The 27,067-nt window shown below is 36.9% G+C and overlaps 3 protein-coding genes across 3 annotated transcripts; 1 reads left to right on the top strand and 2 right to left on the bottom strand.

The window, feature by feature from the left end:
* Positions 1 to 12,351: 12,351 nt before the first annotated feature.
* Positions 12,352 to 16,371, top strand: LOC135079485 (uncharacterized). Its single transcript, XM_063974142.1, has 7 exons — positions 12,352 to 12,418; positions 12,552 to 12,704; positions 13,201 to 13,341; positions 13,613 to 13,747; positions 15,411 to 15,560; positions 16,000 to 16,143; positions 16,267 to 16,371. Exons 1-7 carry the CDS (start codon positions 12,362 to 12,364, stop codon positions 16,369 to 16,371), a joined length of 885 nt encoding a protein of 294 aa, XP_063830212.1. The 5' UTR covers positions 12,352 to 12,361.
* Positions 16,372 to 16,939: 568 nt separating this feature from the next.
* On the bottom strand, positions 16,940 to 23,827 carry LOC135079484 (neither inactivation nor afterpotential protein G). Its single transcript, XM_063974141.1, has 11 exons — positions 23,625 to 23,827; positions 21,204 to 21,406; positions 20,522 to 20,746; positions 20,023 to 20,235; positions 19,749 to 19,912; positions 19,377 to 19,537; positions 19,058 to 19,179; positions 18,757 to 18,940; positions 18,237 to 18,384; positions 17,622 to 17,777; positions 16,940 to 17,075 (listed from the first exon to the last, which is right to left on the bottom strand). The coding sequence occupies exons 1-11, from the start codon at positions 23,794 to 23,796 to the stop codon at positions 16,940 to 16,942; spliced, it is 1,884 nt and encodes a 627-aa protein (XP_063830211.1). The 5' UTR covers positions 23,797 to 23,827.
* A 754-nt stretch (positions 23,828 to 24,581) lies between these two features.
* LOC135079184 (probable ribosome biogenesis protein RLP24) lies at positions 24,582 to 25,833 on the bottom strand. The gene is made up of 3 exons (XM_063973773.1): positions 25,688 to 25,833; positions 25,285 to 25,607; positions 24,582 to 24,951 (listed from the first exon to the last, which is right to left on the bottom strand). Exons 1-3 carry the CDS (start codon positions 25,766 to 25,768, stop codon positions 24,777 to 24,779), a joined length of 579 nt encoding a protein of 192 aa, XP_063829843.1. The 5' UTR covers positions 25,769 to 25,833; the 3' UTR covers positions 24,582 to 24,776.
* Between the last annotated feature and the right edge of the window lie 1,234 nt (positions 25,834 to 27,067).

Here is a 27,067-nt window from a genome sequence, read left to right as displayed (position 1 = left end):
GAATATTTGGGTCTTTAACAAAGTCTGGTGGTGATCGTTTCTAATCAGTTCTTTTTCTTTTGTTAATTTTGACTTAAAATTAGTTTGTGATTTGACAGCTTGATAAAAATTTTAAAAAGTGTTTACAAGTATTTTATATTTTTTCCGCTCTTACTCTTTATTCTATTTTAATCACAGAGTCTCTAGCTTTCTAGTTTTAATTTAACTATGTCAAATTAACTAACTAAATTAGCTTACTAGCTACAGTGTATTCTTGTCTATACGTCGGTGACAATGACTTTATAAAGGCGGAGAGGTCGGGTCAAAAAACTTACACTACAATTAGGTAGCAAGAGTCTTCCTACAGTTAAACCCTCGCATTCTATCTTGTATTTCTTTAAATCAGATAATCAGTTTGCCACGTATTCCTGTTATTCGTTTGTATAGTGGGAATATACACTAAAGAATAAATGGACGGACTTTAGCATTTATATTTCACTTTAAAGCCTCTTTCAAGAGGTACAGTTACATTAAAAGTGGAGTCTTCGTGATTTTTTCAAGAATATAATTTCAGAATCTTAAACTTCAGACCTTTATAGGAAGGTCGGCTTTTAACCACTAGGTCATCCGACGTTAATGGCTTTATCATCAGGTTATTATTAAACTTGTTCTCCTACTTTAGTTCAAACATTAAGCTTTATAATGGCGTTATAATGATTTTGATGTAATGATTGCATTCACAATGATTTGCTAATGGCTTGTTTATCATGAACATGATTTAGTGCAAATATTCAGTAAGCCATGGCGGGTAAGGCTTCTAGTATTTTGGAAGTTTTAATCTTCTCAACAGCTATATCGGTGGTGTCTTGTGTGGATAAGGTATGTTTTCAATTATTACAATGCTCAGAATTGTCTTGTATCTTCAATGTTTTCAAGTGTTTAGCTTTAGGGTATTTTTTGGACTAAGTCTGGATCGGTGAACTTTGGTGAGTCACTAAACTAATTCACTTTTGAATTCGAGAAAAGGTCTTATTTATCAGCAAACACCTTTGTAAAAATCATATTTCGTCACATAAAGTGATTAGTACTTAGTATAATATAAAGTAAGATTTTTCTTCTCATAACGAACATAGTACCTACAAATCATGGGGTTTTTGATTGTAGGAAACACAGAGCTATGGGATAGGCAAGTTACTTCGCTGCAACCCGAAGTACTTCTCGTTATGTCACGTGCTGACGACGCCGACGATGGTGAATGGGGTGGAGCGACTCATCACCAACCACACCTTCGTCAACGTGGACACACTTGGGAACAATTTTACTGTGGTAAATTATTTGTTCTTCTATACCAGGGGTAATGTTAATATCCTGGTGAGTGTAGGGTTGCCAGGTCCAACACAAAAGCCGGACTTGGCGCGTAATATGGCCGGACATTTTTACCCTAAAAGCGGGACATTCATGGCGTAGGTACACTCAATGGTCGTTTATTCCAAAAATAAACTAACGAATATTTGATTCAAACTATCTGAGAATCACACTATTCAAGCTCTTTAGTCATAGCCAATAATACTTGTGTGCAATTTTATTAGTTCATCAAAAACGGTGGTAGTGTTTTAAGTTGATCTCAGTACAAAAATACGCCGTACACATAAAATATGTTTACCACACAGTGAAGGCAGTGTACGTAGTCAAAATGTACTTCAACCTTAATGTTATTATAAACTCATTTACCTACTATTACATTACTATTAAGTATAATGAAATTTTCAACCGTATTACAAAAAGTAAATCATGATCAATTTTTTTCGTGAAAGTAGGTACTTTTAATGTGAAACTTTAAAAATATTTGGTACCTCAATTTCAGGCGGGGATATTCATAAACCAAAAGGGAACGCGTTACAAAATTGAACACAAGCTGTGCGACTATTTCAAACAGTTCTGGATGCAGTCTTATCTCAAAACTGTTCATATTAAATTAATATGCCCTGCGAAACCGGTAAGTATCAAAGATACTTACTGCATTCTGCACATACTGCACCAATGTTCAACGAGTGCTTAACTTGTTTGTAATAAGGCTTATTATACCTAACTATAATAGTCTTACTAACTCACTGATCTTGCTTGCTATTTTAGGATGTGATTGACATAATCTATCATGGCTCACCTAGAATGCAATTACCTCAAGATCAAGAGAAAAACGAAAGATATTTATTTTCCAGGGAACGAATTTTATTGTCATGGAGATTCCTCCTCCATACGTGCCGGTTCCCATGATGGCGGGGACCTACCACCTTGAGGGCGAAATGTACACTACACGAACCAAGGAGCTAGCTGTCGGGATCTCTTACACCATACACTTCTCGGATAGTTATAAAAACAATCGTCAAAATGGGAACAAGAAAAATAAAGGATAGTTTGAACCAAATTACCAACTTAAGATCTGGTTTATTGAAAAGGCTTATGTAACACCTAAATGTACTTAAGGAAGCAATAAACATATTGAGTATTGAAAATTATCGATGTAAAAGAATGATTTTCGTTAACTTTATGTTTTTTTACGCAGACACGTGCTTATGTGTAAAAATAAACTTTTTTACAAGTACCTATCATTTGCGTTTCACAATTTATGCGTTCCGAATCCTACTTATTATTATATTTTACCCATAAGTATTTTCAAACCGTTATTTTGTTCGATTCTGTAATTTTTTTCGGAATCCAGCATTCGTAAAAATACGCATCTGTTTTTTACATAAAGATGACTTAACTTAGTCTCTTAAATTAAATCAAAATAAAAAGATAAAACTGTTGGCAGAAAGTTATAAGTATGAGAGAAAACTATTCAGCATTGAATCGTTCAAACTCTACAGAACCCAATAAGTATAATCTACCAAAAATTGCTCAATAGTTAAGTCATTATAATAATGCTGTTTTAATTAAATTATTTATAATATCAGATACAGTTATTTTGCTCGTGATGGGCGACACACGCACGTCTATTATGAATAAGTTTTCGTTCTTATTTGTTAGCATAATCGTAGCAGTTGCAGTATGTGATGGTGTGAGTACCTATTTTATTGGTTCACTAACTAATTAGCATTTTTTTTAATTTACATATTTTCTTGGGATGATCCCGGATCCGTTCGCCCCGTTAGTTTCGTCCCTCATATCATACCTAAATGAACTCGTTTGCGAAGTACCTATTTTATTCAAAGCGGCGAACAATACGGGGCAAACAGATGCGATAACCTTGAGAATCAGTGACCAATAGTGTTTTATTGAGATACCGTATTTTTGTGGTAAGATGAAACTAAGTAAATAATTTTAAGGTTTATATTGATCCTTAATTACAGGACAATTTACGTCAAGAGCAAGCTAAGGTGAAGTATTTCAATCCGAAGTATATAAAGGATCCCCAGGCTTTCACCGGTCGGCAGCGAAGGGGGGAGCCTTATAAGACCAACGTAACATTCACCCTTCTTCGTCCATGGGTGAACAATGTCACGGTAGACTTTACTTTCCAGGCTTTTGACTTTCCAGATAGGCAAATTACATATTACTTACACCCGTATTCGAACGCACAGAGCTCTGTGATTGGTTCGTGTGTCACCCTGTGCGTCCACGCGCATTGTGAGACCTCATAGTAATGTTTGTGAATACGGGCGTTAGAATATTATGACTACTCCTGCTCTTCACGTGGATGCTGTAAAAGGGGACTAAGGGACAAATCCACAACCGGTCTGGGAGTGTAGATCAAATCGTTACGTTCATCATTCGTTTCAGCCGAAAGACGTCCACTGCTGGCAGTGGCGGCGTAGCAAGGGGTGTCACCCGGGGCGATCCCCCCCCCCCTCGTCATAAGTCCTAAGGCACCCCCTGGTACCCCCCAGGATTTTGGGGTTACCTGCCGATTCGAAGATTGAAGACCATCGCACCCGTATCATGACATAGACCGCAGACTTACGCCGCTACTGACTGCTGGACAAAGGCCTCCCCAAGGTTTCCACAAAGACCGGTCCAGGCACCTCCCGCGACGTTCATATTCCTTTGGCAAAAATGAGAGAGTCGTGCTTTTGCAGTGTAGATCAAACCTTGACGATAAGGTTATTTTACGAGTATTATTACTGGAAAATCATGGAGCGAGAGATGGTTCTTAGTGATCCGTTCTTATTTCATATGAAACTGTGATGTGAGAATTTGTCTGAAAAAATAAAATTGTTATGATTTTCATGACGATCTTATGTATGTATGGATGTATTTTTGTTGTTTGGATTTATTTTCAGTTTGAACTATCGTACAAAAATAAGATCATGCCCACGTCAATCAAAATCACTATGAAAGTATGCGATATATTGAAAACAAAATGGTTGTCTGGTTTCTTACGAACATATTCGGATATAAATTTTACTTGTCCTTTACAATCTGTGAGTATGAAAGTTACAGGGGTAGTTGACAACATTTACCTACTTACCAAATTCTGAAAATACTTTTTTAAGAAAAGAATATTAATTAAAATAATTAAATACAAATTATCTCTTTCTAAATATGCTTGTATTATTTCACGTTTTCTAGCAGACTGTATCCATTAGCAGACTGCAATCAAACGCCATTTGACCTCAGAACTTCCGAAGTTCAATAATCTGTGAGCACATTATTACGTACTTTAACCAAACTCGCAAAACTGCCGAGACAAAAAAAATCCTGAAAATATTAAACTTAGACAGAAAATGTGACTGAAAATATTGTGCTTGAAAAGATTCTTGTCTTTCAGGGAACGTACACCGTCTACAACGTAGAACTTCCACCCAAGGACTTCCCTTTCCCCATACCCAAGGGGGTCCTCAGGGTCGACGGAACCTATTACATGACTGAAACCAAAGAACTGATACTAGTAATAACTATGACAGTGTATAACACCTAAATTATCTACATTAAAAAGTTTAAAAAACTTATGGAGTTTTTATTATTTTAACGAGCGTCCCGCCCCGGCTCCGCACTAGTGCTAAGTATACATAACGTTCCTCTTAAATCAATATAACTAAAAGATCTAAGCATACATAGGGACAGACAGCGGAAAGCGACTTTGTTTTATACTATGTTGTGTTTTGCAGAACAGGATAGGTATATTTCCCTAAAGGTTTTCTACAGGCTACACTTTTTTTTTATGTTATAGGAGGCAAACGAGCAGACGGATCACCTGATGGTAAGTGATTACCGTCGCCCATAGACTTCGGAGAATGTGCGAAACAATTACATGAATTAATTCCACCAGCCCCTTTCCATCATCGGGGAACCAGACGCAGGTTAGCGTACCATCCCTATATTGTTGACATTCCACCAGCTCGCACTAAGCGTTTCGATGACTCTTTTATAATGCGAACAGCTAGGGACTGGAATTCGCTGCCTGCTGCTGTCTTTCCCGAAAAATATAATCCGGGCCTTTTCAAGGCGAGAGTGAATAGGCACTTACAGGGCAGATATGTACCATCCTAGACTGCATCCCACTTAACATCAGGTGCGATTGTGGTCAAATACCTGCATAAAAAAAAATTTGGAATATCGTTTTGAAACTTATTAATTGCAGAAAAAGTACTATTATAGGCCTCTACACTAACGTCATTCCGTAATACAGAGCTTAAAAACTCGAGATCGAATGAACCAAGATGTAAATTAAGGCAGGAGCAATCATTTAATTAGAATGAAAAAAAATAGGTTACATAAAATGGTGTAGACAACAACAAAACATAGGTAAACACTTTTTAATGTTTTAATGTTCGTGGTCTGGACAAACAACTATTTTAATTTACTTTTAATTTAATTTCATGCGGATTCATAAAAATGTATTGAAACGTCAGTAATTTAATGCTATCATATTAGAGTATGCAAGGTTGGCTATTTCTATTGTTTGTATGGTGGTGGTGGGTGCGGACGTTCCGCTAGTTCATAACATGAGTAGTCAGTTCCATGTCTTGTTTGTCGTGGTCATCGCAGGAGTTAGATGCTTGGCTGTAAGTTTCTTATAATTTTGTATTAGGTACTATTCCCGACGACTTTTTGGCATGTCAGTGGATATTGTGCGTTGGAAACTTGAGATCCTTTTATATTCCATTTTTTACAATTCCATCAACAACTCAATTTTGATTTTTTTTGTTAATGTTGGGGTTTTGGAAAGTTAGATTTTTAAAAGCTTCCGAAAATTTAAGTTTATTATTGTACTCTACTCAAGTAATTGAAATATCCAAATATCCCTGAAGAAACTACAAATTCCCTTTTCTTGAAAAACTTTCTCAGACTTCTTTTCGGACTACGTGTCACTTCTAATGCTGGATTTCTATATTCAATCTTAATCCAAATTGGACGGATTTGGATTGTCAACTGTCAAATTTTAATATGTTTTTGGCCAAAATATCTGCGGCTTTTGATGTTTTTACATTTTTATATTGTTTATAAGACTTTTAAACAATATTAAAGTTTAAATGCATCGAACATTTTGGAAATATAATCTAAAACTGAATTCTATTTGACAGTTGTAATCCGGATTTGTACACGGATTGAATATAGGAAACGGGCGTTAGACGTTAGACTTCTTTTCGGACTACGCGAATATGCACGGATAGTAAGTAAGCACTTGCTTTGGGGACCTATCATAATTCATTTATTGGATATCGAGATGTTATTCCCACGTTTGCAGAACAAATACGTCCAGGAAAGAGCCCAGATAAAGTACTACAATCCTAAGTACGTGACCAATGCTTGGGCCCTCACCGGCCGGCCTGGGAGAGGGGAATCCTATAAGACCAACATTTCAGCCACCATTTTGGATCCTTGGGCGAACAATGTTACGGTATGTATATGTTACGGCTAAAGATAGGTGTGAACATAAACTTAAGATTAGCCGGCTAAACTTAAGTTTATCTTCGACGAGGTGTTAATGTTAGTTTCTTCTATCTTTAGCCAGCTAAACTTAAGTGTAACCGCAGGCCCTTGGCTAAAAATGTAGAAGGAAATGGAAAAGGAAACAATGTAATAATGTTTACTATTTAGACACGAAAACTTTTTAAAAAAATAATCACTTTCATTACATATACTTTTATGTACCTATGGTATTCAAAATTACAATTATTACAATAACAAAATATTAATTACTTAAAACAATAAGTATCTACCTAATCATTAAAATAAAATAATAAGAAACCATTTGGTCATTACAGAATCTTCTGTAGGTATTTAAAATTACAAAATAAAACTGCGCGCGCGTTGTCTCCCCACCGCCCCCTCAAGCCCTCCGCCGGCCTGGCGCGCCCATTGAATACATTTTTAACCATATCGTTTTGGCTAATGTGAACATTAGCCGGCTAAAGATGGAATATCACGAACGCAAACTAACATGTTATCGAACTTTAGCTGCTTCTCGAAGATAAACTTAAGTTTAGCCGGCTAATCTTAAGTTTATGTTCACAACTATCTTTAGCCGTAACATATATAACATTATTTATTGTAAGTAGTCACTCTATTTTTCTAAAGAGGCTAACGTTTATTTACAAAAAACTCAATTTAAAAGTTGAACCCAAGTAATTGATATCCTCCACTTGTCTCTGTAATAAAGAGGGTTGAGCTCTTGCAGTGGATACCTGAATGACCTGAAAATTATATAGGGTGTTGATTTCAATCCTCGCCATATTTATTTAGGTGATCTATTATGACTTAGGTAATAAACGCATTATCCACAGAAAAAAAAACGAAAGTGGAAATTTTAGCGAATATTTTCCGTGCGACATCAACTGTACGGTGGCTCGTCGCAATACGTTTACACTGCGACACCATCAAGCTACGTGGATCGCTTGCTTATCATGTCGGATAGCATACTGAAGGAAGCCACGTAAAGTAGGTAGTGTAAATAAATATTTTTCTTTGACTAACTGAAGTTCAAGTTCGTTTTAAATTTTTTTCAAAGTCACTTTTTACTGATTCGTGATCAGAATAAGCTACTTAATCCTACCCTAACTAATAAAACCCTAAATATGGCGAGGATTGAAATCAACACCATGTATAAGAGTATTATGCCCGTTTTCACCATCAATCCCTAATTTTTAAGTGACCCCTATGGTAACACATAATAGGATTTTTGTTTTCATAGGGGTCACTTAAAAATTAGGGATTGATGGTGAAAACGGGCCTTATTCAATTATAAGTTAGGTATATTCATTTAAACTTTTTTGTTTTAGCTTAGCTTATTGTTTGTGACTCTATGACTTTAATTTTGATGTAATTATCATTCAGTGTAATTTTTTTCATAGTTTGAATTATCGTATAAATCCCTGGATCTGCCAATGCCGTTATCAGCCAAAGTTAAGCTATGCGATGTTCCCAAGATAAAATGGATGATAGACTTTCTGAAAGCATTCGCAGACTTTGTCTATAATTGCCCCTTTTTACCTGTAAGTATGTATGTAATAATCAATTTGCCTTGTGTAAGTTTAGGATTAAAAATGTAGCGAAAATACCGTGCTAGTTGCATGATATGATTTGATTTGAATGTGAGTGAATTTGAGTTTTTTATCGGGAAAATAAACAGTTTCAGTTGCCTTGCTACCTTCATAATGTTGTAAATAATGTTTTGTCAAATGCCATGCAAACGACGACCGGTGAAACAAACCTATTTTTACTTTTTCTACACTTTTCACTTTTTCAGGGTACGTACGGTGTCAGAAATATAGAGTTTCCGCCCAAAAATTTTCCACTTCCGCTTCCTAAAGGTGACATGGAATTCAACGGGAGCTATTACTTGACCGCCACGAAGGAAACATTGATTCTGATCACCGTGATTCTACATAGCACTTGACACAGTAAATAAAGATTAAAAAAATAATGCCTGGCAGTTGCCTATGTTATAATTTATTGTGATAACCTAAAAGGACCCAATATGATTTGGGACAAATTATGCATTTTTGTAACGTCAAAATTAGCAAGCAAATCTCTACTCCTATTTTACATTGCGAGTACGTTTCCACGTACTCGCAAAACTGTAAATATGTAAAAATACGTAAAAATGTAAATATGTAATTATGAATAATTTATTGCGGAAGCAATAAATTATTCATAATTACATAATCGTCCATTTGCGACGACACTGTGATATATCAAAAACAGTGGTTTTACAGAAATCGACTTTTTAACTTTTGAATGACCATAACTCTTAAAAGAAGGTTAGGATTACCTAATTGTGTATGAAACGTTTAAAGATTAACTATTAATGAATTTAAATATTTATAGTAAGACATAACTTTGCGTCTAAATTGATGAAATTAAAGCGATTGAAAAAAAAAGAGACAACTTATCACGTTGTTCTAGTAAAAAATAATATTTTGAAGATGGTAAGTTCAGTTGTCACGTTGAAGATGATGTAAAAAAATATATTTATATAAGTCATTATTTAGATAACACGTTGATCTTGAAAATTTTTATTTTATTTTAATAACATTACAATCAGTAAAAATGAGGTAATTTTTGGAACAGGCGAATATTTCGCTTTGCCATGTTAAATTGCACTTATAAAATATTATCTAAGTAGACAGACAGTTGTATACATACAATATTTAAGCTCACATTAAGTTTTCTTATTCTAAAAACGAATGCTTATCAAAATAAACGAAAAACTCTCAAAAGTAAAACCACGTAAACTACTAGTTAAAAAAAAAACACAGTAAGAGAAACTGTACTAAGTATGTATGTATGCAGAAGAAAAATTTGTAGGTAGGTACATACTAGGTTAGTAAATAGATGTTTTTTAACTGACTAGTTATGACAATTTAATCCTAAAATTATCAAAGCAAAAATCGCCGTCTCCGGCGCATAAAATGGCAAAAAAGCAACATTTTAGTACCTTTTAGGGTGTTTTAATTTTTTATACTTATTTAAAATTAAATTTTTAAAAGTTATTTAAATAATGTATTAATAGTGAAAAATAACAACCACTATTTATAAATAATGTAACCATTTTATTGGCGTAGTTTTTCTGAAATAGTTATACCTATTGCAATGTTATTATACAAAACAATGTTGCGCCCGCCAAAGTATATTTGGGCAAGAAGCGATAAAATTCCACCAATAAATTGCTGATTATCTGTAATTATATTAAAACATTAAAATACTTTTTTTGCAGAAAGCAAAACATAGTATATACAGCTAAGTAACATTGAATAATTACATAAATAAATAAATATCTGGGGTCATCCAACGCATTGCTATTCTGGCATACTTCTACTAATAGATAATTTTGCTAGCTATCGTCTTAGATTAAGCTAATCTAAGGCTATCGTATGTTAATATAAAATATTTTGCTTGTTGTGTCTGTAAAAACAGACAGTCGTATAAGTATGTTTTATTTGCACTGTATTTCTAGTATTTGAACTATTCTTCAAAACGAATGTATGTTTATCAGTCTACATCTACTCATATTAGTTCCGACGTTATTGTAGCTCAAAGAGACACTTTCACAGCGCTCGCATAGCGCTGTTAGTCATGTTGTCGGATTAGGTTGTGGAATTCCTTCAGGCAGTGCATCGCCACAAATGTTAACCTTTGCTTTTTTGCATTGCTAGTCCCCATCTGTAATGATATCTGGAGTTTAGTATTACTGTTTAGCGTATACAACGCGACAAGTAGATATACCATTCAATTTCAATAACATGTATTCTGCAACAACAGAACATCAACAAATGACCTACAACATATTTTCAATATAGGAAAAATTTTCATCATCTACAACGTTACTAGTTAAGATGTCCCGATGATACTTCGATTTTCTTACAAGAATAACGTGACATATAAATAATTTCTCTTTTACTTTGCTTTTTGTTTTAGAAGAACACTGTGATAAGTATGACGTGCCACATTGTCGAATAAAATAAAAATATTTTAAAAACTTTCCTTTGTCATCAATACCGCGGTATCCTCTAGATGTCACGTTTTTCTTAAAAACGAAGAGCACCTCACATCTCAAAGCGCAGGTGGCAACTGAACTGTCACAGTGTCGAAGCCAACTAGATCGCCGAACGAGCCAGCGCTATAACGTAATATTTTGTCTCTTTCTCTCATAGTATTGTTGTTTTTGGAGTAACAAATACCCTGTTTTTGGAGATAAAAGAACGCAAGATCGCGGTTCAGAATTTCGGTAAAACAAAAAATCGTATATGTCGAGATGTCACAGTGTCGTCGCAAATGGGCGAATATTTAATTATAGCTTTTCAGTGAAATGACAAAATGTATGTCGGTATATTATATTTTTTTAATTTACTTCGTTTGTATAATTTCTCAATGATTGAATAATTTTGGGACACCGATATTTGCCTATACTTTTACTTATTTAGTAGGTAGGTATTATAATACGATACTTAACGTCGTGACACTGTTGAAAAAGTAAAACAGCTACTACAAGGATAAAAGTTAAAAGTGAAAAATTGATATCTTCTATTTAGAAAATATTTGCCCTGACTGATCAGAGCATAGCCAAAGATACAATCTTAAAGGTTAAGTACGTACATCTATTTTGTGACAAGCATTTCTTAATATTATATGTTTTTCTACAAGAACAAAAATATCACAAAATTAACTCTTATCTCCTAAACTAAGCAAAATCGTAGAACATACATAAGACCAATGTTAAAAGGCGATGGAGTGGACTGTATGTAGAGATAGGCCTGCCGGTGGTGATCTTATGCAAGAAGCAAGGAAACACTCCAATATAAGGCCAAAACAGCCCCCCTAGACAAAACGCACTTTTTGATCGAATCGAAAGTCGAATCCGTCAAAACTCCATACAAAAAGGGGCTTTTCGACCACTTTTCGACTGGTTTGCGATTATAATTAGCACTTTGTCTAGACCCACTGTATATTGCTCAAGACATTTAAACTAGAACACCAGAGCCAGTAAAAGCAACTTCAAAATCTAAAACAATTAAAAAAAAGTAAAAATCCATAAACAATATCAAAAGAGGATTGCTGGCCAAACTGCCAGCAACATCCTCCTTAGATACACCTTGATATAAGGAATCTAAATTTTCGTTTTGGACGTCCCTTTTCTGGCCACCCTGTATATACGATAACGTGTTACATGTGTAGTGAGCCAGCAGCACTGGGGGCAATGACGGCTGTGATGAGCTCTACATTTATTGCGAATTTATGGTCTAACAGTTTATGCCTATTAATGCATATTTACCTGTCTAAACGCCATTGTACTCCTTTTAGGACCGTTTAAATAAATCGTCTAATGATAGACAATTGCAATTCAATTTTAAACAATTTATTATATCAGATCGATTTCAATGTGGTTATGGCAGAACCTTACAGTTTAACTTTAATTCGTAATGACAGACACACGGCTAAAATGAATAGTCTTTCCTGGATTGTTCTGATCATCGCTGGAATTGCAATGTGCTTGTCTGTAAGTTACTTTTTTACTGTTATATAGTTTTTAAAAGCTATTCCAATCATATGTTATGTGTTGTTTTGGAAGGATATTACTTGGATCAAATAATTTTCTTACTTGCTATAAGTAAAGGTTTTCTAAATTTTAGCACAAATACCGTCAAGAGGGTGCCCACATTAAATATTACGATCCACAGTACGTCAGTAACGCTCAGGCATTCACTAGCCGGCAGAGGAGAGGGAAACCTTACACTACCAACATTTCAGCCACTATACTCCACACTTGGGGGAACAATGTCTCGGTATGTTTGTTCTTTTTCCATTTTAACTGTACTTAGCTAGTTTCTTTGCGAGATTCAATCAGAAATGGGGAGATCCGTAAACGAAGTAGCTGACATAGTCCAACGGATTAGCAAGCTGAAGAGGCAATGGGCAGGACGCATGCTACGCAGAACTGACGGCAGGTAGGGCATCAAAGTTCTGGTATGGAAGCTACGTACCGGCAGCGTAGGACGTCCATCTATACGGTCAAATATGGATGTCCTCTTAAAGGTAGCAGAAAGGTGCTGAATGCAGGCCGCTACCAACAGGCCAATTTGTAAATCATTAGGGGAAGTGTTCAGCAGTCCTATGGCTGAAATTATGATGATTGTAGCTAGGTGACAGGGATGCAGGCAGCGCAGGACCGTTCATTATGGAAAGCCTTGAGGGAGGCCTTTGTCCAGCAGTGTCATTTGGCTGAAACGAACGAACTAACAGGGAAAGCTACTCAAAAATTATACCTAATTATTTTTTCAGTTTGAAACATCTTACAGAGTCAAGGGGTTTTCCACGCCAATAGTTATTACTTCAAGACTGTGTGACCTACCGAAGACAAAGTGGATGTATGACTTCCTGAAAACATTTGCGAGGTTTGATTTTACCTGCCCTTACAAACCTGTGAGTACAAACGGAGTGAATGCGCTAATTGAAAAGAAACAAAACTCTAACAGAGTTTAAACTAACTGTTTTATAAATAGAGTGATTATTTAATAAGGTTTGTAGTTATGTATAAAACAAACATTATTATGGAAGATAAAAGCCGATAAATTCCATTGCAACCGTGCGAAATCGGGGTGGGCTGCTAGTGTTATATAAATTGGTATTTTTCCTGGACATTAACCCGATATTTTTAGGAAATAATAGTTTATTCTCACTGCTCAACTTTCAGGGTTTCTACGGGGTCACTAACTTAGAGTTCCCGCCCAAGAACTTTCCGCTCCCGATGCCCAAGGACGATGTACAGATCAACGCGACTTTTTACTTGACAGAGACGAAAAAAACGCTGATGTTGATGACTATGTTGGTGCACATCGGTTGACAGGATCAAAATTAAATATTTTAAGACAAAATAGAGCGATGTTATTTTATTATACCAACAAACAATACAAAATCCATAGAAAATAATATTCGTATCAGATAAATCATTGATATGACTCGTATGTATTAATAATGATGTAGGGGAGACTGGGTACGGTTGTAAAAACCCGTCTGTTGCGGTGAGGGGTATAAAGGGAATTACATGCGAGCGAAAAGACAAGTAGGGCTGTATGAACCTGTTGCCCCACATGCCCGTCTCCTTGAACCCCTTACCTACCGAGCAACGATAACATTGGTGTTATTACAACCGTACCCTGTTACAATCGTACCCTGTTACAATCGTATCCTGTTACAACCGTACCCCGTTACAATCGTACCCTGTTACAATCGTACCCTGTTACAACCGTACCGAGTTACAACCGTACCCAGTCTACCCTTTTGTTGTTTGACGTATTACAAAGCGCTGAAAAGAGCCTACAAAATAATACCACTCTAGTAGCGAAACGAGATTACACCATCATTAAGTTTGACGATACAAATCTAATACAATTTTATGGGTAGCTGGGTTTTTGTTATTTTACATAACAATATAAATGTTTAAATACACGTGGATGTAGAAATTGTTCTAGTATTATGTACCAAAAAAAAAGGTAGAGCAGTTTGGCACTTACCTACTTCCGATCCGAATCCCAATTAAGTACTCTAGTTATTTTAAATCTGTATTTTGATGGATTCTGAATTACGAGACAAGGCCTGTCTTCGAATCCACTCACTTCCACTATCATGGTCATGACTGTTTATTCACATGCAGGCCCAAAAATTCCCCGTCGTGGGTAAAAATTCCAATGAGATGAATATTTATCAAAAAAACTTAAATTGGACCTTTTGGATATCTTTCTCTCCATCAACAATTTTTGCGTTAGTATTAAAACTGAAAGGTGGACCTGGTAAAGGTGCAGAAAGACACTTCCAACCGGCCAATTTACCTGAAAAAGGTTGAAGTGATGGTGATGATGAAACTAAGATTTATTGTTTGAAATCGTCTGACCAATTGCTATCGTTTCCAGTTTGATATTTACTACATACCCTATTTGCTGCGGCAATGCACTGTGACGACTGTCCTCATGGACTTCACAGATTGTCATTGAAAACTACGGTTATAATGTTTCATTGTCTCTCTCCACTGTCGTGACCTAACCGTTTTTATTGTAGGTAATAAAGTTGATCAGACGGGATATGATCATGATGAAAATATACTTCTGTTTTAATAACATTATTATTTGCACAATACCTCCGTTTAATGGTAAAGTGGCAATATGTTTTATGAGCCCAAATTTTGATTAGCTCGAAACCAAATCTAGCAATGACTCAATCCCGGTCTACCACATCAAAATGATAGTCATGTTGATTTTTGTTTTCGGCGTTTCAGTGCTAGGGTCACGGGATAAGGTAAGACGGTTCAAGATATGTTTATTGTTATTTATTTATGTTTTGGCAAAGGATTTTGGCAAAGGAGTGTCGGTAATAAATTTAATTCATTAAAACCTCCGGAAAAGTGGGTTTGCTTGGATTTTTTTTACATAAGCACGGGCAGAACCGCTTTTGTTTTCGTGGAGTGTGCTATTCTGTACCTAGATAAACTCTTCCAGTCCACAATCATCCTGGAAAGAGTGGAGGTATTCGAGCAGGATCCTGCCGCCGTGCAAGCGGTCACCTTCACCTCCCGGGCCAAACGCAGGGACCCTTACAAGACCAACGCCACCGTGAGCATCCTCCAAGAGATGGGAAACAACGTCACGGTCAGTGAACATGTTAAGCTTACTGATTATCTGAAAATCGAAATACAGATTCATGTTCAACGATCCTATTCGTTCATTTAGTTTATGCTCTTTTGTTTCACTATTGTGCTTCGTTTGTGGACAGTTAAAGGGTTACATTTCCTGACAATGAAATTGACTTAACTATGCCCGTTTTCACCATCAAACCCTAATTTTTAAGTGACCCCTGTGGTAACACATAACAGGAATTTTGCTTACATAGGGGGTCACTAATAAATTAGGGACTGATGGTGAAAACGGGCATTAACAAATAAGGGTTCCTTGTCAGGATTACGGAACCCTAAAAATTTTGTACATCATGCACTCTACCTTCGATATAATTAATCGTCATCGAATAGCTATAAGAACTTAGATTTTGTTTTTCAAAAAGATCATAAAATGCTTAATGTCTTTTTCATAGATGATAATTTACTACAAGAATTCCAAAACCACTCTCGAGCAAGTTTTCTTCACGACAGACCTCTGTGACGTGTTGAAAATGCCCTGGATGATGAAACTCGTTACAAAGTACAGCGATATACCGGAAAAATGTCCGTTGATGCCAGTAAGTTAATAAGAATAACTTCTAATAGAGTTAAATACACCTCGCGAAGTGTAGGCATGTATCTAAGTGCTGACTAGCTTCAGATCATTACTACCTAACCTATATTGTTATAGACGTTCACAGCTGGACGTAGTCGTCCATAATTTTCTAGCGAAAACGGAGCTTTCCCAGAGAGATAGAGGCGTTCGTTGTGACGAGAAGATGGCTATGGCGATGGCGATCAGATAAATCGTGTATGAATTTGTAGCGATGAGTTCACTTAACGCATCCTGTCATTGGTCGCGGCGATCTATGCATGCGCGGTGATAGCCATCGAATTCGCGGACGCGATCTGCACACTTAGATTTGGCTGAAACTTATTTATTGTCATCAAAACTGTTTAAATGCCGGTTGTATTGGCAGACCCCTATAGATGTGCCAGTCTTAAAATATTAAACTGGATCTTTTTTATTAGGGGGAGTATCACATCACAAATTTTGAACTGAAGCCCAAGGAGATTCCTCTACCGTTTCCCTCTGGCGAACACTACATCGGCATTATATTGAGAAGAAAAAACCGGCAAGTGGTTATACATTGCATAGGATCAATCACCGTCAAGCATTAATTAATATTTGTGACTGTAATGGTATAATTAAATTTATTTTTATTTATTTATCTTTATCACGACCAATAAACGATCCTTGTATATTTACACCACGTTTTTTAGTCCTAAATTAATCAATAATAACTTCAATTTAAACAAGAATTAATAAATATTTTTTTTATTCAGATAATCTTAAAAATAATACTCTCATTTTCAAACTTTATAAGACTTCTTGATGAGGTCTGCAGCTCTTTCGGCCATGGCAATTAAAACTGAGTTTGGGTAAAACGAAACTGGTGAAGGGAAGACACTGGCGTCCAATATCCGAAGTCCTGATACGGACTTGACCCTGAAAATAATAAATATAAATACACGTATTTATAAGAACGTTATTTAACTCTCGAAGGAAGAAATCGTTGTTAATGTTCATGTTTAGTGCAAAGTCAATGTCTTAAATTCATATAATTACTTAGAATGTTGTTTACACCTTTTCAGTACCCTTGTACACGTTAGCTTGCCCTATTACAACATTGGGAATATATCTTCTCACAAAATTGTTTTTCGGATATACGAAGTATTTCGGATGTCTTATAGAAGACTATCTTTTCTTATGAGAATGTCTCAATGTAGCAGCTTATTGTCATTGAGTTAATGCCAGTTTTCATGGTTCTAAAGCCTCTGAGCACGTAGAATTTTGTCAATGACCCCAAGCTATCCATCCTTATCGCTCGCGCGTAATTATGTTGCTGTTGCGCTCGCACACTCACTGCGGGCGCCCGTCGCACAGTCGCGACAGCAATATAATTACGCGCGAGCGATAAGGATGGGTAGCTTGGGGTCATTGGACAAAATTCTACGTGCTCGGCGACTAGACTATAGTACCAGATTAACAAACCTCAACTCCTCGTCAACGACAGCGCCGCCTGCGCAGGTACCCGCGGCGTGGTGGCCCGTCACTGCCACCTCTCTGATGACACACTCTAGGTACTCATCAGGCGGACTGCCTGCCGAAGCAGTCTGCTTTGGTTTGATTTCTGGGGATGACTTGAACCTGAGGAGTTAAAAAAACAATTTTATATACAGTACCTACTAGACTAAGCTAGTGAATGCCAGACCTACGTAATTTTATAAAAGCTGAAAGTTTGTTAGCGTATGCTCCCAATACAGGATAGAATGTTGGTGAATCATGAAGTTTGGGTCATCGTGGCTTTGGCAGGTATCCTAAAAAAACTATCTGGCAAGGCGTTGGAACTGTCAAAACTGTCTGCTAATGAGGAAACTACTTCTAATTATTGTCCAAATATGCATACCAGTCTATACGAGTAATCTATCTATTACATCGAATGAAATATGCTCATGCTCAAATGGGTTGCTATGTTGTTAGCTTCCTTTTAAATTCTACAAGATTATCTTCGAAAAATAACAGGAAATAGCGTTATATTGAGGAAAATTTTCCTCGACGAAGTGCAATCCTTAGTATTTTTCCTACATCCATATCATACGTGCTTACTTTCTTTTTCTCCTCAAGTCTGGTCCCATCTGTTCCTCCTTGGAGTAGTTCCAGAAGGATAGACACCGTTCAGGGCGAGGCCAGTGAATTCTCGCTCCTATCTCTTGAAAAGCCTTCGTAGCCACCAGCTGTTCTGCTCTTCTGATTGCTGAAAAAAGGTTGGCATTAAACTCTACTTATATTAAGTGTGACGATATGCTAGTATCTACCATTTAAATAGTCTATGCAAATAAAGAAAATTTGACATTTCCTTTGAAAATATCGAAGTAGATTTACACAAATAGTTAATTATCATCATCATCAACATTTCAGCTAGAAGACGTCCCCGACGATTTACAGAATGGCCGATTAGTTGCAGCGCATTCCTGCAACCTTTATAAGGTCATCAGTCCCGGTCTTTTATCATGTTCGGTCTTTAAGAAAACTAGTTTAATTTACTTTGCTAGAACCAAAGATTATGGAACATTCGTCGTTTCGTTAAGATCAATAGACGTACAGAGTACCCAAGGTTAAAGATTACCTTTAATCATACACCTGATATCTTCGATACGGTGCAGGTAGTTGGGGTCTACCACGGGAGGCACGTAGGTGCTGGGATCTTTCACGAAGACAGTCCCCCTGCTCTTAGGCTGGATGCAAGTCGACAGGAACATAAAGCCTTCTTTGCTTGTGTCGTTGTAGAAGGGAAAAGTAGAGCGGAACACCTGGATATGAAATAGAAGACGATAGAAGAAATGACGAACCTGTTTATGTCTTTCATTCGTCGAGACCTATGTGACGAATCATCGTGTTTGTACGATACACCATATACAAATAGGTACCTTCGTTTTGTAGTTGGAGAGGTCTCTCAAAAGTCTCTCACTGGCTGTGCCCATTGAGAATAAAAGCAGAGCTGAAGAATTGCGTAACTCGATTCCAGCTACCGGTGGAAATGACAGCAGCCCTGTGAAATTTTTAAGGTTGAATAAGGTCGAACAAAGAATAAATGTAGGGAAATACTATAGATTTTGAGAAAACTATAAAATAAGCAAAACTTATTGATGACAGCTCTCCTATGATCAAGCTACCATCTCTAAAATGTAAGTAGAATCAAGAAAGTAACTAGGGACAACCAGTCTATTGACTGAATTTCGTCCTTACCAGAGTTCATCCAGTAGTAGTTCCACACTGTGCTGAATGCGAACACCTTGGCCAAGGTAACACTAATGGGTTTCCTGATGCTGACAAAGATAGGCATGTTCATGTTGTCATGGAAGTTCCTACCGACATGCTCGTTTTCCGCGATGAGTTGTATTTTTAAACTGAAAACAATTTTGAACTGTTATCATCATCACCTCTATCGCAACTTTCGAGTCTATAGCGCTACTGCTTCTTTGATATTGTCTGAATTTTGCCTAATGAACAGGGACTAAATAAAATTAGGAATGTTGTCACGCGAGTATCCCCTCTAATATTGATATTCTACTACATTTTCTTTGGCATCAAAAGATCCAGAGTAATAAAATGATACACCTTTGAATCAAAGCTCTTGGTCCAACACCAGACAGCATCATAATTTGAGGAGTTTTGATAGCTCCGGCTGATAAAATGATTTCTCTGTTGACGAATATGTTGTCCAGATTTCTGTGGTCCTGTAGAATGTATAGCGATGATGCTTTTTTGTTCTCGAAGCGAACCTGCAAAAAGAATGTAGGTAGGTCCCTAAGTAAGTAATTAGTTTTCTTCCATTAGGACGTTAGGATTGAGGATTTGTTGATTGTAAAAAAGTTTAGTTTATTACACTTACTGAAACAGCTTGTGTCTTCCGTAGCACATGGAGATTCCTCCTCCTTAAAACTGGTTTCAAGTACGCATCCCAACTCATATGCCGAGTCCCATCTCTCACCGTTGCAACTGGCTTCCTAAATACTGTGTACTTGTCTTTTAGAGATGTTGAGGCTTGCTTGTACGTGGACAGTAGTTCATCTGAGTCGTCGAGCATCTTGAGCTTCATTGGTGCCTGCATTCAGGAAGAAATTATAAAAAAATTGTATAAGAAAAGGATGTGGATGACCAATAATTGTTAAGTTACAGAATCCAAGGTAACCTACTAGCATGAATGTGGGTAAAAGAAAGAATTAAGATAATTTATTGGTTCAAACACAGTCTAACACAGTTTAAAGATGTCAGTTTCTGTTTGTCTTTTAATAAAATCATTCATTTGCCATTTCATTGGCCTTATTGGCCTGGATTTTGACTAAATGAAGAGCAGAGCTCTACATGATAATTCACAAAAGAAAATGCACCTTATCACCTGGACAGACGCCGTCAACAGAGCAGTGATTTGAGTCAAACTCGCTCTGTACAGTCCCGAACGCTTTGATGAAGTAAGGCTTCAAGTCCTCTGCCGTCCACCCTCGGAAGCCCAGCCGAGCCCAGCGCTGGTACTCCTCGGGGAAGCCAAAGCCGTGAAGAAGGAAGTTTATCTGGCCTGAACCACCCAGACCTTTCCCTCGGGGTAGGATTTGTGTCTGAAATTAAAATCTAGATTGAAGGACGAAGTCATTATTAGGAGGTATGTTCTACTATTATTTTTACTAACTACCACTTCTAGGTACCTATTTTACGATCGAGCCTTAAAGGGCCCTAAAGAGCCTGATCTGTGTTCTGAGCGACGTTGGTTGTGTCTGTGCAATACCTCGTTATGTTAAGATTTTATTATTTCAGTTATAAATCTATCTATAGCAGCCTTTGGGTTCGCCTTCAAACATAGGCCTCCTCTTCAACCCTCCACCGACTTCTGTCCCTAGCCACACGCATCCAGTTCACTCCAGCCTGTTGCCGGATGTCGTCTGTCCACCGTTTAGGCGGTCTTCCCCTGCCGCTTCAGTTAAAAATAGTAACGCTAAACTCTTTTGTAAAATCTCACGTACAAATTATAGCTGCTACCATTTATATTCATTCAGTTCACAAATTCCATTGCTATACCTGTCCCCAAAGCCCAAAAGACGAGTACTTCTGCGGCGTGGTCCGGACTGACCAGTCGTTTGGTCCCTGCTGCGCTGCTGTCGGCGTCAGGGGTATCTTGGTGAAGTAACCCATGTGGTCTCCGGCTTCCACCAGCAGCACTGATACCCTGGGATCCTCGGAGAGTCGAGCAGCAAGCACGCAGCCTGCTGTCCCGGCACCCACTAATAGGAAAACAATAATCACCATCATCATCATTTCAGCCATAGGACGTCCACTGCTGAACAATGCTGAAAACTGCTGCCCCTAATGCTTTCCACGTTGATCGATTGGTAGCGGCCTGCGTTTTCCGGTAGGCGGCCTCCATTCCAGAACCTTGCTGCCCCACCCATTGGCCGTCAGGAAAACAATATTTTGTATGTTTTTTTATCAGTTAAACGTTAACAACCTCATTCGGCAGTCATAGCTCTTGCAGAAGTCAGTTAGACAGTAGTTAACAGCACATGAAGACTATTATCTTGAAAGAAAAAGAAAGAATAATGTTTATTCAGTATCATCGACAATACACTTACAACAATACTTAAAATTATTTAATGAGTAGGTCATGATACTGAAACAAGATTCCTATAGGGAATAGTTACGCTTTTAATGTCGACAGACTGTCATTAAAGTCCCCTATCATTAAAGTCAAGGAAAACATACTTCTAATCGGGTTCATTATATAGTTACTATGTAGGAATTTAAAAATTGTAATTAATTAATTACTTGTCAAGGTAGTTAGGTAGTTTAATTTGCATTCCTTCATAACTTACCTACATCTTGTAGGTAAGTAAAATGTATGTAGATATGTAAATCATAAGTTATTAAGTTTATTGCAATTATTTCGTCTTGAATTACCCATAAACCATGCATTGCAAGAAATACTGACATTAATGCAAATATTTATAAGTTTCACAACGCGGTGCAATTTTTGTATTAGAAAGCAACATTAGTTGCTGCGTGCACGCAATCGTTAGAGATGACCAAGGGTGTATCTACACTGGTGGACATGCGAGTATACCTACTAACATGCTTTATACATTATCTACACACACTGTTTGCCTCGTAAGGAGGTAGGTGATCATATTGTAAGGATGAGAGGGTATAGAGATAGATCGACTCTATCATTAGGTATATCTATAGAACGAGTTTTGTAGCAAAGATCCGCGTAATCTAATGTCAAAAGAGTCAAGACTCTCTCGATTTAGAGGTTCCGAGTTCGAATCTGAGTTGTGACAAGACTTAGTTCAAAGTCAAAGGTACCTAGGTATTTGTTCCTAGCTAGGGCAAATGCAGGTTGGTTGAATGTTGAATCAATTGACACGACAGAAATAAAAGAGCGCAGGATCCTTGGAAAAGAAGATATTGACATAGCGTAGTGCTCTTTGAAATAAGACCTTGTTTTTATTCATGGAATTTTTTCTGTAGATAGTAACTACCTACTTCGTCGCCTTACTTTAAAGTTTAGTTACGCGAAAGAAGTAGCAGAACCAGTGTTGTTGAAATGTACACACACCTTAACACGTAAGAGATCTACATATAACATTGGAGACTTTTTTGACCCCGAGCTATGATGTTATAAGGTTGGAGTTGAAAGTTAAAAGCAATTAAGGAAATGCCAGCGGCAACCGTGCCAGATAAACACTCGGCGGTGTCTTACATCGGCACATAATAAACTCTATCAGTTAAGTTAAGAAAGCGTGATAGATGGTTACTTAGGTGCAGCTGTTAATTATTATACTGCATTGACATTTTGGGAGTGGCGTTAATCACACCACCGTGTAGTTCTTAGAGTAGGCGCACATCGTTGATTTTTAGTTGGCCGATAGTTGTGCCCGATTTTAAATTGTATGAAGAATCGGCCAAATCGAATCGGCGTAGTGTGCGCACTCCCATATATGCCCATACTGATCAACTGCCCGACTAAACTATCGGCCGACGAAAAATCAGCGGTGTGCGCCTACTCTTAACGGACGTAGGTAAGTATACGAGTATTTATTGAGAAAAACATCTCAGCATTTTTAGAAACAGTCAAGGCGGCTAGAAAGCGCAAAATAGTTTTTATTTAGCTAAACATTAGCTGCCTACTTATTCATAATAATTCTATGTTAGTATCATCTGAGTACAAAATAAAGTTAGACCCTCTGAAGTTAACGGATCTTTATGAACTACTAAGGTTCGGTAGATTTTCAAATGTTAATGACCTTTAATCTTGTTAGTTAATATTTTACATTAATACTTTCACTTACTTGTTTAGTTTACCATCAAATTAATGGCATAAACAAACATACCAGTTAATTTCACTATAAAAATCTTTTAAGAACTTTTAAGCAATTTCATCATCACGTGAAATAGCAATAAAAATTTCATCAGGCGTATACGATAAAAAGCAACATTACTTACCGATTATGTAATCGTAGCGTTTCTCAGGCTTCTGTATTATGCTGCTATACTCGTGAGCATATCGCTGATACATAAGATAGGAAATAAAAGCCACAATAACACCAAGAAGATAAGAGTAAACACCCATATTCACAAGAACAAAAACTGAGTAAAAGTGCACAAAAAGAAACATAGACTAGATGTCTCGTTGGTAGAAGGATAAAAAGTGATTTTTGTATTGTTACTAAACTGTACCACCGCTAATTGAATTAAATAGAAGCGCGCAACCTTTGCAACTTGGTTCACTATGTAGTAAAAGCGTACTAAAAACAGGTCCCTACTTTTACTTCCTACCGTCTTTATTGTAACTACTGTAAGTTTTCTTGAACCAACTTGAGGGACCTTATCGAATATTGTTACTTTTGTGCTCGCACTTTCCCAACTCTTCCACATTAAAGATTTTTAAGGATGAATGGATATTGATGAACCTTAAGAGCAGTCACGGCCCGTGTACTAGTAGCTACATACCACAATACGTACCTACTGTGATTACCGAAACAAAAATATTAACTACATTACTAAATATTGTTTCAAGACTGAAGTAAAATGTTTACTACACACGCCCGACAGCTTAAGAGGATTACCGTAGGTTACCGGTACGCCGTAAATCAATACTTTTATAATGACTCTATCCATTGTAATACTAAGTATGCACTAGTGGAAGCCTTGAGATAATTAGAACGCTGTTGTAATGATATCACTCTATTACTTGATGGCAAGCAAAGGTAGAATGGTAAGCCAGTTAGACACGAAATAAAATTATCAAAAACCCTCAGCACTTATGGATTTGTTTTTGACAAGATAGCAGAATCCTCAAGTTGTATAATCTTAAGTTCTAAAAAGTGTGTGTCTCTAGGGATACTTCTTTGGAAATAATTTCAATACGGATTACTTGCTTATCAAAATAAATCAAACAACTTTATTTTGGCTTAAAATAATTTATTTTAGTGAATTACTGAATGACTACAGTAGGTTACAAAATTATAACTAACATTTTTGAAAGGTGTTCTTCATAAAAGCGTAATAACTTGAAACTTGTTGATTTTCACATAGAACCAGGTATTATAGCTACCATTTTGGTGTTCATTGTCTATGTTGCTCTGATACTGATGCTTATAACTCTATATCTCCGCCGTCTTCGATCATTTCTCCAGTAGCGGGCACCATGACAGGTGCCTCGATAATTTTCTTGCGGCCCTTAGCATCAACGACTTCAATTGTTTCTGGTTCCACTTCCATTTCAGTGTCTTCTTGGGCCTGTCTTTGTTTGAGACCTGCTGCTGGTGATCTGAAATTAAAGACACATTTTAACTAACATTAAACTCTTAATTTACTATCAAACATAAATTAATTGTGTGATATTATATTGCACAATAATTTTATAACTAGTGGCCGCCTGTGACTTCGTACGCATAGATCCCGTTTTACTCCCTTGGTAAAATCCGTTCTTAGTGAGCACCTACGTTCCATGCAAAATTTGAGACTTCAAGCACTTGTAGTTTCTGAGATTTCGTGATGAGTGAGTCAGTCAATAAGTGACCTTTCGCTTTTGCATCTAGTTATTTGGTGTTCTTTGAGTATTTAACAATTATTTGCATCATAATAAATAAGATATCCATACCTGATAAGTGAAATATCCCTCTGGACTTCTCTGACGTCTCTCTGCCACTCCACTTCACGTCCCTTCCTCAATCTCTGCATAATGTAGTTGTTCGACCTCCTCTGTCTAATCTCCTCCACCTTCTTCATTGCCTCGATGGTCTTCGTCCATAATTCCCTGTTATATTTCACTGGAGCATGACGACGCTTCTCGAATTCAAAGGACGGGTCAATAGCCAACTCTTTGCCAGCTGTCTTACGGTAGGCTTTAGTCCATTTGGTTTTACGCGGGTTCTTCTTCTTTTTGAACGCCGCATGGCATTTTGAACGGCAGAATCTGAAAATCTACAGGCACTTTGGTTAGTGCTACGCAAGGTTATGAAATAGCAACAAAGTCGGTGGAACAATATAAAATTATAACTTACCTTGCAATCGTTTCTCACGAATTGAATGCCATGTCCAGGATATATCCTGGACGAGCAGAAATAACAAGTTTCAATACGCATTTTCTACACGTGCGTGTTTTTGTTTTACACAGCACGTCAAAAAGGAAAGGCTCGCTCGTTTGTTGTGTCAAACTGACACTAATGACAGACAGTACCGTTTGGTGCTAGCTTGCGAAAAATCATTACAGGTTACTACTATTACTAAAAATAAAATTAATTACATTATTAAATTTATGATTAATAAATTGATTTATTTAATTATTGTATAATTGATGTCTCTTTATTAAAAAATACAAAAAATTAAATGCTGTATCCACTAGTCACTAGTGACATCTAGCGGTTGTTATTTCATCACTTTGGATAGTGCAGCTACTCAACGATAGATGTCGCTGCAAGTTGCATTTAAGAAAGTTTAGCAAAAAGCTTATTGGAGAACTTTTAAAATTGAATGTGATAAAATATTTTTTTTGATATTGATTTCATCTATATCAAAATGAAGGTAATTATTATAGTGTAAACGAAAGTAAGTAGGTGGTAGGTATCTCCATTCAAGATTAAGTATTGGGAAGGAAATGATTCAGTGAGTTTATGCAATTATTTAAAGTTATATTTTTTCTTCTTAAGGTTCTCCAAGAAGAACATGAGAAAATTTTCGTGGAGGCTTCGAAAATCCACAAGAAATGAAGATAATTCATGTAAGTCTCACTTTAAATTATTTAAGTAGGTACCATATTACAAATAATTTGACCTCTCAAAACAATAATGCTCTATTTGCGATGCCGGTCATCACTTTATTTACAACAAATTACGATGCTAATGGCGCCCGCCGGTGGTCGCTCCAAAATGATCGCAATCGTGCGCAGATTTAACAAACTTATTACCACACATTGGGGCTCATTATCGGCTGCAGACGCCACGAGCTCTGCATCGATATGGGCGATTGTTGGTGTATTAGGATCAATGGGGCATTCTATGCGCTTTTGAGGTGGGCGCAATCGTCCTTAGTTCACATTGAGATAGGTAGGTGCTATTGACGTTGACGTATGCAGTAGGTAGGTACCAAAGTTGGGAAGAAAGGAAACTTTAAAAAAATAAATTGATTAATAATCAATCGAAGAGCATTGACCGGCAAGCGAAAGGACGTGGATTCGATTCGCGCCTTAGGCAATTTTTTTTAAGGTTATTTTTACTTAAATAGGTAAGCGATTATACGAATTAAAAAACGCTAAAGGAGTAGAAAAATGGCCCCCCGGACATAGCTGAAAAATGAACTTGTTGGAAGGACCGTTATTATTCTTCTAAACCGTTTTTTAGGGATACAGTGAATCGGAATGAATCTTGAACGAATTAACCAACCAG

This window comes from Ostrinia nubilalis, chromosome 16 (genome assembly GCF_963855985.1).
Source record: "Ostrinia nubilalis chromosome 16, ilOstNubi1.1, whole genome shotgun sequence".
Lineage (NCBI taxonomy): Eukaryota > Metazoa > Arthropoda > Insecta > Lepidoptera > Crambidae > Ostrinia > Ostrinia nubilalis.
Note: the sequence above shows the minus strand (reverse complement) of the source record. Positions and strands in the feature narration are given on the sequence as shown.